Genomic DNA, 14,356 nt, shown 5'->3' on the forward strand with positions numbered 1-14,356 from the left:
ATCTAAAATTCTCTAGGGAAGTTAAATTTTTTCTTGTTTGGATAATTTTTAAAAAGAGAAATTTGTGGATCCCAGCAAAAAATAAATTTCATAATGCGTAAAACTGAGATGGAAAGTGTATCCTCCCAAAGAGGTGTCATTTTAAAATTCTCTGGAAAATTAATTTTATGTATTTTTTTAAATACAATTTTACCCTTTAATTTTAATACACAAACTTATTTAATTACTTATAAGTCCTATTTTCTTCTATAATCAACTGTATACTATAAAAAGAATCCTAAGAAAACTCATTGTTAAGAAATTGAATCCCAGAAAATTAATTATTGGGAATCAGTTTCCTTCAATATTTTCTTTTTTACCAAACAGGCAATAAGGGGCAACTTAAAGGTGGAAAGAAGAACTAAAAGCAGAAAGGAAAAGTTCTAGTTGTCAAATCAGTTGCAATGAAGAAGTCGAAAAGCAAGTACTTTTAGTGCGGTCAAAAAGATCACTGGAAAAAGGATTACCCTAAATCAGGTATGGATAATTTCTATGTCGTTGAGGTTTTTTTAGTAGAGAATTATAATGATAAATATATCATTGATTTAGGAGCCATTAACCATGTTTGTTACTTTAAATAGTGGTTCAAACAAAACAGCCAACTTAATAAAGGACAAAAAGCTTGAGGTTAACAAACGGGGAACATGTTTGCATGATGGTAATAGGACTAGTGGAGTTATATTTTAATAATAAAACTTTATTTTTGCTAAATTATTTATTTGTTCTGGATTTTAAGAGAAATTTTGATTTCTGTTAGTTGTTTATTTATATGGTTTAACAATACAGTTTAATTCCTCAGTTTCAATTAAAAGTAATAATATTTTTATTTGTTCTGGAGAACTAATAGTTTTTATTTATTAACTCCTTTGTCCTATAATATTAATTCCATTGAAAATATAAATGAGGAACAACTTCTCTTACCTAAGAAAACAAGAATGTTAAATGAAACATATCTTTCACACTTACGATTAGGTTATATTAACTCTAACAGAATTCATGGTTTGGTTAAAAGTGAAATTTGAAATTTATTAATCGTTGAACCTATATCAGTATGTAAATCTTGTTTAGAAGGTAAAATGACAAAGAGACCTTTCAAGGCCAAAGAAAATTGCACCACTATACAGCTGGAATTGGTGTATACTGATGTATGCAGACCAATGAGTGTTCAAGCTAGAGGTGGGTTTGAGTATCTTATCATGTTTACCGATGACTACTCAAAATATGGTTATGTTTAGCTAATACGCCACAAGCCTAAAGCTTTTGAAACATTTTGAGAGTATAAGGCTGAGGTAGAAAAGCAATTAAGATTTCATATAAAACAGGTTTGATCTGACCGAGGTGGTGAATACCTGTCTAGTGAGTTCAAGTCTTTCTTAGCTCAAGAAGAGATAGTTTCTCAATTGTCATCCCCTAGAATACCCCAGAAAAACAGAGTTGTTGAAAGAAGAAATATGACTTTTTTTGATATGGTGAGGTCAATGCTTAGTCATTCATCTTTGTCTGAGTTGTTTTGGAAATATGCTTTAGAAACAGCTATATATCTCCTAAACTTGGTTCCGTCTAAATATCTTTCAAAGATACCCATAGAATTATGGAAAATGCACAAATCCAGTTTAAATCATATTCGAATTTAGGGTGTCTCAGCACATGTCTTAGCTAAAACATTTCAAAAATTGAAATCTCGTACAAAAGCATGTATATTTATAAGCTATCCTAAAGGAACAAAAAGTGGAATTTTATATAATCCAAAAGAAAAGAAAGTGATTTTGAGTACTCATGCTACTTTAGAAGAGGATTATATGATGAATTTTAAACCTAAGAGTAAAGTGATTCTTGAAGAACTTGACTCAGTTTAAGACTCACCTGCAACTCATGGGCTTCCACTCCTCTTTCATATGCATGTTCAAAGAAGAAAAAATGTACAAGAAGTACCTGAAGGTGAATAAGTACAGGAACTAGTTAAGGACCAAACTCAAGAATAGGAAGAGGATAATGAAGAGATTAATGATCCACCACCGCAACCACAGAACTTGAATTCTCTTATACATGTTCAACAATCAATGCGGCAAATTCATAGTGGGAGAACAATACATGAACTTGTAAGGTATGCCTTGTTATATGAGATGTATCAGGTCGTTATTGATAATCTAAATTATGACCCTGCCACCTACAAAGAAGCACTGGAGGATGTTGATGTGCAAGAGTGGAAAAAGGCCATGGACTGTAAAATAAAATCTATAAATTTAACTCAGTCTGGTATATCATAGAAGTACCTAAAATGATAAAATTCATAGGGTTCAAGTGGATCTACAAGAGAAAAAGAGAACCAGATCGGAAGGTAAAAACCTTCAAAGGTAGATTGGCAGTAAAAGGTTATACCCAGAAAGAGGGTATAAATTATGATGAAACTTTTTCATCAGTACTTATGCTTAAATCTGTTCGGATTCTCTTAGCTATATTAACAGCTCCCAATTATGAGTTTTGGCAAATGGATGTTAAGATAATTTTCTTAAATGATGAGCTGGAAGAGGACATCTATAAGCAGCAACTAGAAAGGTTTATAGCAAAAGGCCAATAACACATAGTATGCAAGCTGCATAGATCAATTTATGGACTTAAGCAAGCATCTAGGTCATGAAATATCAGACCATACAAATATTCATTTTTAAGAATCGTCCTAATGAACTTTGCATGTACACAAAATTCAAAATTCAGTAGTAGTTTTTCTAGCTTTTTATGTAGATGATATACTTCTAATCGGAAACGATGTGAAGATGTTATCAAGCATAAAGAGTTACTTGAAAAACAATTTGATATGAAAGAGGATCAAACTTTTATGAGACAGGAAGAATAAGATGTTGACTTTATCTCAAGCTTGCTACATTGATAAAATAGTGGCCATGTACAACTTTGAAACTTCTAAGAGGGGATTTTTACCCTTTAAACATGGAATATATCTTTCTAAGTAGTAATCACCAAAAACTCCTAAGGAGAAAGAATTCATGATTAAGAAACCTTATACTTCGGCGATAGGTAGTCTCACATATGTCATGCTGTGTACTAAGCTAGATATCTACCATGCAATGGAAGTAGTGAGTCGTTTCCAATCAAATCCCAGAGTGGAACATTGAGTTGCAGTAAAGCATGTACTCAAGTATCTTAGGAGAATGAAGGATTATATGCTTGTATATTCTAATCGGAGTTCGAAAATCCTTGGTTATACAAACTCAAATTTCCAAAGGGATACTAATTCTAAGAAATCTAGAAGACCTTTATACTAAGACTCTACCTTGGTAAGTATTTGAGAAGTACATGAATAGTATGGGTCTGAAAAGGGTTCCAGAATTACTTTAGAGTGGGTGAGAGTTAATTACATTTGTGATCTAGGAGCAAAACAAGTTGTGATATTATTTTCTGAGTTAATAATATGAAGTTTTTTTTAAAAAGGTTTATGCATATTATTTTTAAGTATAAGGTCCAGATTAATTATGTAGTATATGATCATATAGATAAATCCATATAAGACATGATCATATGTTCTCATAATTAATGAATTGTCTCATAGTTGTTAAATAAAGTTAGACACTTTATTTAAACTGCAATATTTTAGAAAATAATTTGTCTTGGGTATTATGAAATATTGGAATGAATTATGGTCATTCTAAAAGGATTGGGAGAGTTTAATTAATGATAAATTTTTGTGAAAAGAATTAAATCTCAAGCAATATGGGATATCTTATTTTTCTTAATCATGAATATATTATAAATAGGTAATTAAGTTACTGTGGTTCTTTGAGTTATCAATAAGTAAGGCCTATTTGGAACGGCTAATATCTTGATGATTTGGGTATTATGATTTTTATTACCAAGTATTTATGAAATGTACAAAATGAAATTTATATGAAATATCCTCTTGATATGTTTTGATACTCGGATATCGAAAGTCATTGGTTAGTACATTAGATTCGTTAAAGAAACTGATAAGTTAAAAGAATAAATATTTAATTGATTGACAGAAATTATTATCAATTAATTATTAATATTTTACAAAAGAAAAATACATTTCATATAAACATTATTAATCTAGGAGTTCAAATCTGGACTTTTAGTAGAGTAGCACCGAATGAGATCAAAGTCATAGACTTGCTCAAAGTAAGTGGGAGATTATTAGATTTATGCAATTGGAGCAAACTAGTCCATTGATCAAGAGTCTTGATTAATAATAAACTGTAGGATCCCTAAACTACCTCATTAAATAAAAAGTCCATTTAATTGATTATTATGATACAAAAAGGAGCCTATTAATTGGGTCCGAAGTGTTATGAAACCTAGGATTTGGGTTAACAGTCTATAAATACACTACTTACTAGCTTCCAATCACATAAGGTTTTATGTATTATTTTCTAGAAATTGAGAATCTTCAGTCACATAGGTTTCAAAGTGTTTTCTAAATTAACCTTCTTCTTTTTTTTGTGAGTATGTGCGACACTTGCAAATCTATCATATAGAGAATAGTTTGAAAGATCATGTGGATTTAAGAAGAAATTTTCTGCATTATTACAAATTAGTAATAGATGATGAAAATATATCTATCATATATTATATTCAACTGTACAATTCCTAGCTTCTGTTATATGATTCCAACACTTTTATCCCAATGTCTCATCCTATACTCAATGAACCAATGTTTACATAAAGTGGTAGTTCCAAATATTCAAACCTAAAACATCTATTACTTTGCCTAAAAGCATTTTTGGTTATAAACAAAAATGAAAAGCTTTGCAGTTATATTTGGTGGAAGAGTACATATATACGTAGTCAGAAACTGTCCAGACATCCCATTTTCCATGGAATGTCAATTTGCCCCGTCCACCCCGAAAATCGTAGTGCACCGTCTCTAACGGGGCAGTTTTTCTCTGAAAAATCGAGGTTGCTGGGTGGGCTCAAGGCAATAGGTAAAAACCCAATTCGGATCGGGCCAAGCCCGAGGAATAAAGACCCGGCCTGAACTCGGTCCGATATATATTTATTTATTTTTTATTTTTTATACTTTCATTTTCAATTTATGAAAACAACCCTAACATAAAAGCCCTCATTTCATTTTCTTCTTGCCGACACACTGCCGCCTACTGCTTCACCACCACCTGCTTCATCTGCTCCTTGGTAGGATCTTGTGTCTATAAAAGAAAGAGTTTTTTTTTTTTTTTTGGGGGGGGGGGGGGGGGATTTTCCCTCCATCTGCTTCTTCCTTTGATAGAAGGCTGTCATAAAGCTCAGGATTTTATCTTAACTTTCTTGGAAAATGTCATAAAGCTTGTAATTTGCTGTCCAAATATTAATATGAACCAAAAAATTGGATCTAATTATTTAGAACGTTAATTCGTTGCATATTTTATTGATCCCGATTTTGGTTAATAGAAGTCTATTATTTCAAATCGTAGTAGGTGGAATACATAGTGTATTACACTACCTAAAACAAGGGAGTTGATAATAAATGGGAAAAACCGCCCCACCCCATCTCGCCCCGCAAAATCCCCATTCCCATCTCACATTTTAAAAAATGGGAAAGACCGCAGAAATGGGATGGAAAATTCCCCGCGGAGATGAAATTTTAAAAACCGACCCCATCCTGCCCCGTTGACATTCCTACTTCTTAGTCAGTCATTTTTTTCCCACTCTTTTCTCCTAATAAACTACTAAAAAAATTCTTACAAGCCAAACAGAAAATGGTACAATCATTATATGTAGTAAGATACAATTTGCAGTAAGTAATTTACATTGCGTCCGGGCATATACACTCTTCCAAACAAAGTAAAATCTCAAGAAAACAGATCATTTTTTTTTTTTTTTTTGGGTTACATACATATAGGTTCAATTAGATAATAATTTGAACTGATTTTGAAGAGGTTTATTTTGGGATTCAGTGTTAACAATGAACCGCAAATTATCGAAATATCCATGACCACATCAAGAACCATGGAAGTAGCTAGCAGTAGTCGATGCATATATGCAGAAGATTTTTTGCACCAGTAGAGTTTTTATGTTATGACCAATAATATTGATAAGATCTCTATGGATTTTGGGCAATTCTCGTTTCGGGGGGCCCTATGAACAAATCTGTCTCCACTTCCTCAATTTCTCTGTTGCCTGCAGCTTCCTTTCTGTTCTTAGTCGATGGGAGAAGTTGTTGCATGCCACACTGAATTTCATTAGTCAATAATTAGTGGATATGTAATTGTTAACTCAAGAATCAACAAAGTTCAACTATCAAAAGTGATTGATTAGAAGTGCTAAAACACCACTTTATCTAAAAGATTGTGTCTCTAAAGGATTATTTTATTTAGATTCCTTTCAGATTTGTACAGAGTAGAGTGTAAATTTTTAGGTTTTGAAAATTACAACTAACAATCCAATAAGGGTGTGAATGATATAAAATCCAAGGAGTATGAATGAAATAATGGAGCAAGAATATAATGATTTTGAAATCTAAAAGGAAGTTGATAATATTTATGAAACACGAAGAATCAAATTATATTCAAATCAAATATAAAAGAGGTAAACGATATTCAACCATATAATCCAATATTCCTACAAATCTAGAATTCAATATATAAGGTGTAACAACTTTATAGGTCAGATATTGAATTCAAGACGTAAACCATACTAACATTTGGAACCCCTACACTTTCTCTGAAAGAAATACTGTCTAGATATATGTAGGTTAGGATCATATAATAAAAATTAAACTCACCTTCTCTCGAAGCTCGGTATTGAGCTCAAGAAGGCGTCTCTCCTGTATTATACGTGCCAATATACAAAAGGAAGAAACGGAAAGTAAAACAGGAATCCATATATATATATATATATAACTACTATAATTTATCCGGATGTTTACCTATAAGAGAAATATATATATATCTATATATAATTTACCTGGATGTTTTGTCTTTGGTATAAGAGAAATATATGTTTGTCTTATACCAAAGATAAACATCCAGATAAATTATAGTAAATAGTTATTGTACCTTTTCTTTCAGCTGCTCAATCTGCTCGCGTAACAATTGATTCTACACGGAGGAACAAATTAATCATATTAATTATCTTAAAAGTGATATTTCAAATCAATTTTCTAACAGTACAACTGATTAATTACTAGCTAGCTAATTACAATTAATTAACTAGCTCTAACTAATTTATATTGACACTTACAAAGAATTCGCGTCCAAGCATTAAAACGAAAACAAAGAATTCGCTCCCATGCATTAAAACGAAAACAAAGGAAAGAAAGATTTATTGAACATGTCCGTGTTTATTGGCTTATAATCTCAAATTCAAATTCCAACACATCTAATATTAGGAGAAAAGAACTGAAAAATGAACGTGTGGTTTTTGGATGTACCTTCCTTGCCCTGATTTTGCCTAAGCTTCGCTCCAATTGGTTTTCTATTTGTTGAAGCTCGTCAATAGGACATGAATCCAAACCATCCCCCATTAGCTTCCTACGTACAATATATCCTAATTTTCAAAAAGTTCATATAACAATTCCACAATGTGACTTTGACAGAATATTTAAAACAGATTTAATTAGATCCAACTTTTCAAGCAAATTAAATCTTAAACCGTTTAGAGGCTTCAAGAAACTCAATTCTCTTTGCCATGCTAAAGGTGTCTTCCTTCGCAACCTGCAAGCAAAACCAGTTACTTAAAACATGAGTAAAGATGTCAACGTTTTCTCGCATATGTTTCTTTGTGTGGAAGTGCTTCAACATAGAGCAGACATAGAGTTACACTATTTTTTGTACTTTAAAATCTTAAACTTTTATAGTCGAAATGATATATTTTATATATTATTATAGAGTTAGTTTTCTATTAGGGCATGTTGATGGATTTTTCACTACAACTTTTATTATTAGCCTATAAATTTTTTAAAAGTCTGAGATGTAAAAATGCATTTGGTGTCATATTAGTCTATTAACAATACTAGAATACTACTTTAGCAAAAAAAATAATACTAGAATACTATAGGATAAAATGAATTTTGTCATAATATATATACATCCCAAACATATTTTTAAATATTAACCTTAAAAAGATCCAACTTAAAAAGATTTAAGAATTGATAAAGGCTAAAAAAACGTCATGATAGAAAATCCATCAGAATATGTTGACAAAAAACTAGCTAATATATTATATCTTCTAATTTTCCTATCAAATGAGGAGCATATGCCAGAAACTTTGTTGGATTTATTTCATTTTAACACCCTTTAGTTTTGTAAAACTGAATTTTAGGTTCTCAAGTTTAAAAAAGTTGCTCTTAAGCTTTCAAGTTTTAATTTATTGCATGTTAGTTAAATTGGAGTTTTTGGCTAATGGTGATTAATGGCTCCACCTCACAGAACTTCCACTTAACCAATATTAAACTAGAATTATTTATTGCAATTTAGATCCTCCAGTTTTAATTTGTTGCAATTTCGATCCTTTCTACTTTCAAAGATTTGAATCTTAATACACTCCAAAAGTTCACTGTCATTGGTATAAAAAATAAATTTGGTAAAAAAATACAACGAATTGAAATTTGGAGGCCTACTTTTAAAACCAGATGCTCAAAAATGCAACTTTTTCAAATTAAAAGGTATTAAAATGTAAGACACCCATTTTTGTTTGTATGCCCAAAGCACAAACTCAGCTTCATGTGAAACACAATTAAGCATCTTTTTTCTTCTTACATAACGCTCAAAAATGCTATAATATGGGAGTCGTATAAATTTCTTTAGTCAAATGAAACAATTCCTGTTGTTCCTATATAAGAGCCTCAAAACTGCTTTTTAGGTAGATATACTTCTTGCGGAGCAAAATGTTTAGTAATTAATTCAGGTGCAAATAAACCATGGCAAGTGCAAAAGAAAGGCAATCTACCGTAGCTGTGGCAGGTTTGCAGCTAGCAATAAGATTTCATCTCTTATGTATAAGTAGGCTAATGCAAAGTATTTGTGTTTATTATATAATCCCTTTTGCAAATATAAAATGATGCATATACAGTTGTTTAGTATCAGATATCATAAGAATTTCTGCTTCTTTTTTTTTTTTTTTTTAATTTCAAATAATGTGAAGGTTTTTTTTTTTTCCTTTTTCTTTTTTCTTTGGATTGATGTTCTTGCTTAAGTAATATATGAGACATGAATCCCAAAATCAGCAATTAAGCACTTGTTTTCCTACATAGCTTTGGCGCCTAGGAAATCAATGGAGAAACTATAAGGCTCAATACTTACAAAGGGAAAATGAAATCAAGTAAATTAAGAATCCATTCCACTAGCTAGGTAAATTGTACGTTAATTACATATCATATTAACACTAAAGGTACAGTTCGACCTAATTCTTAACTGAGTGCTGAATCATTCCCCATGAACCTAAAAGGAATATTTCATCATCTCAAAAACATGTAGAATTAGTCACTGCAGGGACATTATTGAGTCATGATCCTGAGTTTGAATCCCCCATCCCCAATATCAAAAAAATTATATATATCCGTTAATATGAGTACTTTCCTATATGCCAAAATCTCAAGGTTCCTCATTAATATTATTATGAAAATAAGCCTTGTATATGCATAACAAATTAATGGGGTGAAAAACATGGAGCGTTACCTGCTTATCTTCTGGACCTGATTTGTTGCTAAGTCCTAAATCCTTTCCTCTTCTTTGATAGCGCTCAATTATCTTGTTCATACTGAAGCATTGGCAAAACAAGCAAGTACACCACGATGAAATTAAATAGGTAGACAATTTTGAATATAACAATATTCAAAACTTTGTTTTAAGAAGTAGGCGAATGAAAATAACAATAAATATCTTTACATGCAATATCAGAAGCTAAGTAAAAGAATCTCAGATCGTATAGTTTACATGGAAAATTACATAAATTTTCTCATATATTATACAAAACGTTGTTTATATGAGTTTTTACTTCTAGAAATTAGAATAACTCCCCTTAAATTTCTTTTATTATTTCAATTCTTTATTTTCATAAGTGTTAGATATATGTTAAACTACCATTGATCTCAAAAGCTTAAACTATTAGGTTTTTTAAGTACAATACATTTTGAATTTATATACAATCAATTGAATTGCTATTGACCTTCTGTATATTTTTCATACATTAAGTGTATAAATTTGTTAAGAAATTTTATATAAAAGAGAATATATACTACAACGAAATGATAATCTAAGAGAAGGCCATACTAGATAACTCTATAAAATACAAAAAGCAAGGCAAAAGTTGTTTCATTTAGGCAAAAACAGACTTAATTTGATCCATAGAGACTATATTGCTATAGCTAGCTAGTTTCTGTATTCATTGGACATGATACACCACTGATACATGAGAATTAGGAGCACAGCCAATTTGCTCCTAAGGTATATAATAAAGCATGCTTATTGATTAGTCATGGAGAAGCTTCAGCCAAGAATCAAGTTGCATATATCAAAACTCTGACTGAGCAGATAGGGCTTTTAGATGAACCATTTCTCTCCTATAATGTCGAACTACAATCCAGAGGAATAGTGGGATTCGAACTCCATACCTCATAGAACTACCATCTATATCCTTAAGGTTGGAGTTATTATCTCATAGGATGTACTCCAATATATGTACATACCTTTACATATATATAAGCAGTAATATAAACAAAAATGCATATGGATAAACCTTGTTCTAACAATTAACTTATATGTTGGTAGGGTGACACCTAGAAAGATTATGAGCTAACAATAATGCAAATGGTAGATAGAAAATAATTATGCAACAGCAATAAGCAACAATCGTTCTTAAGGTAGCTAGTATTTAGATATATATGACAGAAAGCCATGAAAAACAGTAAGATATAAAAACTTAACTGATGAATTTAGATAATTTAGTGATTTGGGTTACAGATATATTAATTAAGATTGAAGATGACCAATGGTCAACGATCCCAAGTTTGAATCTTCTATACTCCTAGTATGAAATTAAATAAGATGCATGATGGATAGTATAAGTTTAGTAGAGAGCTCTAGAGAGTAAATTAAAAAATATCTTACTTAATAGAAAAGAAAAATATAAATGATGCTTGAAGTGCATAGTTAATACACAGGTCCAAATTCGATTGATATGCAGGTGGAAAAAGAGAAGTCTAAATTAATTTGTGTACAGGATCTGCCATTTTGTTCTTGTACACTTAACTTTTCTTAAAGGGGGGTAATATATGTTGAGAGAGAGAGAGAGAGAGAGAGAGAGAGCATATATATGTGTGTGTGTGTGTGTGTGTGTGTGTTCTCACCAAAACGAAAAACAATATAATGCAATATATTTGTGGTGATTGCAAATAATGTTCAAGGTTGAACATGTTTGGTTTGTGGAAAAATACAAGTTTATGCACCTATCTATCTACACATATGTTTATGTGCATGCATTTTCATTATATCATCAGCAGCATATGAACAGACATACATGCACACACATATTCTAAAGATTCAAAGTACGATGTCATTCAACTTTTTAGGAATTAAGATACATATTCAATAAGATATGCTAGAAGTACTCCATTTGATAGAGGACATAAACATAAGTGACATTAAAAAGATTATAGAAAATCCTCCTCCTCGATATATTAAGTCTATTTCTTTTATAATTTTCTTCATCTTTCAAAGGCAAACCAAAGCAGAAAAGTTCATGAATGAGTTCAATATCTTATGGTCTCAATGAGCCTTTTATGGATTAAACTATAAATAAATATAGCATGCATGTCTGCATTAACGACATAGAACCAAGACGTATGAAATTATGTTAGTATTCTTAACATATTGCCAAAAATAAAAGATAAAAATAATCAAAACAAAAGCAAACACAGAAGCTACTCTTTTTTTATTTTATTTTTTTAATGAAAAAACTGAAGCTACTCACCTATAAAAGAATACTGCTATTTAAAAGAAAAAAAGGAGTATAATTTATTCATCTCCCTAAACTTGATGCTAGAATTGTCCCTAAAGGTAGTACTAGCAAGTTTGTCTAGATGCACTAGCTGAAGATTTTTACTAAAATTGCAATACACAATAGTATCCATGAATTAGTATATTCCTAAAAAGGCCTGCAAAGTGATTAAAGATGTATAAATTAATTAAGCATGCATAATAAACTTAGCTATAGCTAGGTATACATTAAAAAAGGAATGATGTTCTTACTTGAGTAGTGATTAAGTGCTCATGCACTATAACTTGATCACACTTTCAGGAATTGAAAGAGTATGTTTATATATAGGTGAACTAAATGCTATAGCTTATGAGCAATAAAGCTAAAGCAGCTAATTCAAATAGCAGTACTACAATCTGAAATATTAACAATATAGGCTTTATATATACTTAGCTGACGTAGAGAAATATGAATTAGTTGACTTATATATATATATAATATATATATATATACAGATCTATATAATACATATATATAAAGACTAAAGATTGTCGGCAACCTGCATAACCTAGACGACTACGTCTAGTAGAACAATACATATATATAGAGATGTGTTATTATGTGTATCTACACATGATATGGATATTATATATATATCCACTCATCGATATCAGTAAAAATTACCATGCGGATGGTCACAAGTCAGAGGTGTGTATATGTGAGTGTGTGCATATACACACATCTCACACAAACAACAATTCACCAAAAATGGGGTGGGGGAATCTCGCACAAACAACAAGGTTATCAAACACAACTTTGAATTCTTATAGAGGGTGAAGATCACCTTGGAGACGAGACCAATTCCTTCTGAGGACAAATTGAATTAAAAATATATAGTAGTTGAAGCCAGAAAGGATTAATAGTGATAATTATAACACAATGTACAGCCTCTTTCATAGAGGTCCGTCCAATACACACACAATCAAAAAGATTCCAAGTTAATATTTGTCAGATATACTAATTTTTACTAAGTAATTTTTATCTATTTGTTCATAAAATATAATTAAAGATACGATTAATAGATCAGAACAAATACCTATAAATTTTCTTCCTTTACTTCAAAAAGAAAAACGTTTTGGTTTTGGGGGGTTAATTTGTTTAACTACTTTAAAACTAAATACCAAAAAGCTAGCTAGGAAACACTGTTTTCTTAGCTCGTATATATGATTTTCATTAAATCTACCTCTAACCCACTCTCTCTCTCTGTGGGAAAGCATTTATATATAGACTACCGTGCAGTACAGTTAATAGACCATGGAATATTAGAGTAAACAAAACCATATCCACCCAACGAAAATCCAGAAAATACCAAATATCCAAAAGAAAAGGAGAAAAAAAAAATAAAAAGATTAAAGCCAAATCACAGAGTTAGATTGGATCCAGAAAAGTGTAGAAAAAAACAAAAAGGAACACCATTTTGAGAAATAAAGCCTGGCTAGCTAGGTACTTTGCCCAGCCAACTTGTTGCACAAAACGAGAACCAGATTTTTAGAAAAAAAAAAAATCACAAATAATAATATTTCTAGGATTGCTTATCTAAATCATCAAATGGGTTTTCCAAAATATATGAAAATAAAAAGAAAAATCATGAGTTTTTATTTTTATTTTTTTGAGTAATTAACTACTCTATATATAATTCTGAAACTTACCTAGAGCTTGAAAACTCATAGAGCTTTCCTCTTGGAGAGAAAATTATAAGTGCAACTTCAGCATCACAAAGAACCGATAACTCAAAAGCTTTCTTCAGCAGTCCGTTTCTTCTCTTTGAGAAAGTTACTTGCCTGCTCGCGGCATTTTCTATACGCTTCATCTGAGTTTTTCCCCTAACCATTTTTTTTTACCACAAAAAGAAAGTAAATTTTCCAGGAAAAAAATACCCAGAAAAGGAAAATATTGATGGATTTCTCCGAAAATTTTTTGATGTGAAAAAAAAAAAAAAAAACTGACACAACAATCAGATAGAGATGGAAACTTTGCGCAGTTTCTTAAAATAGAAATTAGAGAGGATAGCAAAATCTAACCAAAAGAGGAAGGGACACAAATGAAAAATACAACCTAAAAAAAACTTTGAAGATCTCTTAGCAAGCACAAAGAAAAAATAGATAGTGGGAGAGAAAATTATGGAGGGCAAAGAAATGAGGACTAGATTGATTGATTACCCTATCTAGCTAGACCAGCTTCTTTCTTTTCTTTCCTTTTCTTTTCTTTTCTTTTCTTCTTTTTTTTTTTTTTTGTTTTTTTCTTTTTTGGATATAAAATTAATACTATCTAATGTAACCCTAGTGTAGTAGAAGTCTGTAAAATTTTTACTATA

General features: G+C 30.8%; 1 protein-coding gene across 4 annotated transcripts; it reads right to left on the minus strand.

Moving 5' to 3' along the window:
• Window positions 1-5,766: 5,766 nt before the first annotated feature.
• LOC107430150 (agamous-like MADS-box protein AGL14) lies at window positions 5,767-14,356 on the minus strand. 4 transcript variants are annotated; one of them, XM_048464602.2, is made up of 8 exons: window positions 14,202-14,356; window positions 13,692-13,865; window positions 9,684-9,765; window positions 7,660-7,721; window positions 7,439-7,538; window positions 7,065-7,106; window positions 6,791-6,832; window positions 5,767-6,238 (listed from the first exon to the last, which is right to left on the minus strand). In XM_048464602.2, the coding sequence occupies exons 2-8, from the start codon at window positions 13,850-13,852 to the stop codon at window positions 6,110-6,112; spliced, it is 618 nt and encodes a 205-aa protein (XP_048320559.1). In that variant the 5' UTR covers window positions 13,853-13,865; window positions 14,202-14,356; the 3' UTR covers window positions 5,767-6,109. The 4 variants fall into 4 exon arrangements, with proteins under 4 accessions (XP_048320559.1, XP_048320560.1, XP_048320561.1 ...); XM_048464603.2 differs by lacking the exon at window positions 14,202-14,356 and adding an exon at window positions 14,064-14,195; XM_048464604.2 differs by lacking the exon at window positions 14,202-14,356 and adding an exon at window positions 14,098-14,116.

Source organism: Ziziphus jujuba, chromosome 6, assembly GCF_031755915.1.
Source record: "Ziziphus jujuba cultivar Dongzao chromosome 6, ASM3175591v1".
In the NCBI taxonomy this organism is placed as follows: Eukaryota; Viridiplantae; Streptophyta; class Magnoliopsida; order Rosales; family Rhamnaceae; genus Ziziphus; species Ziziphus jujuba.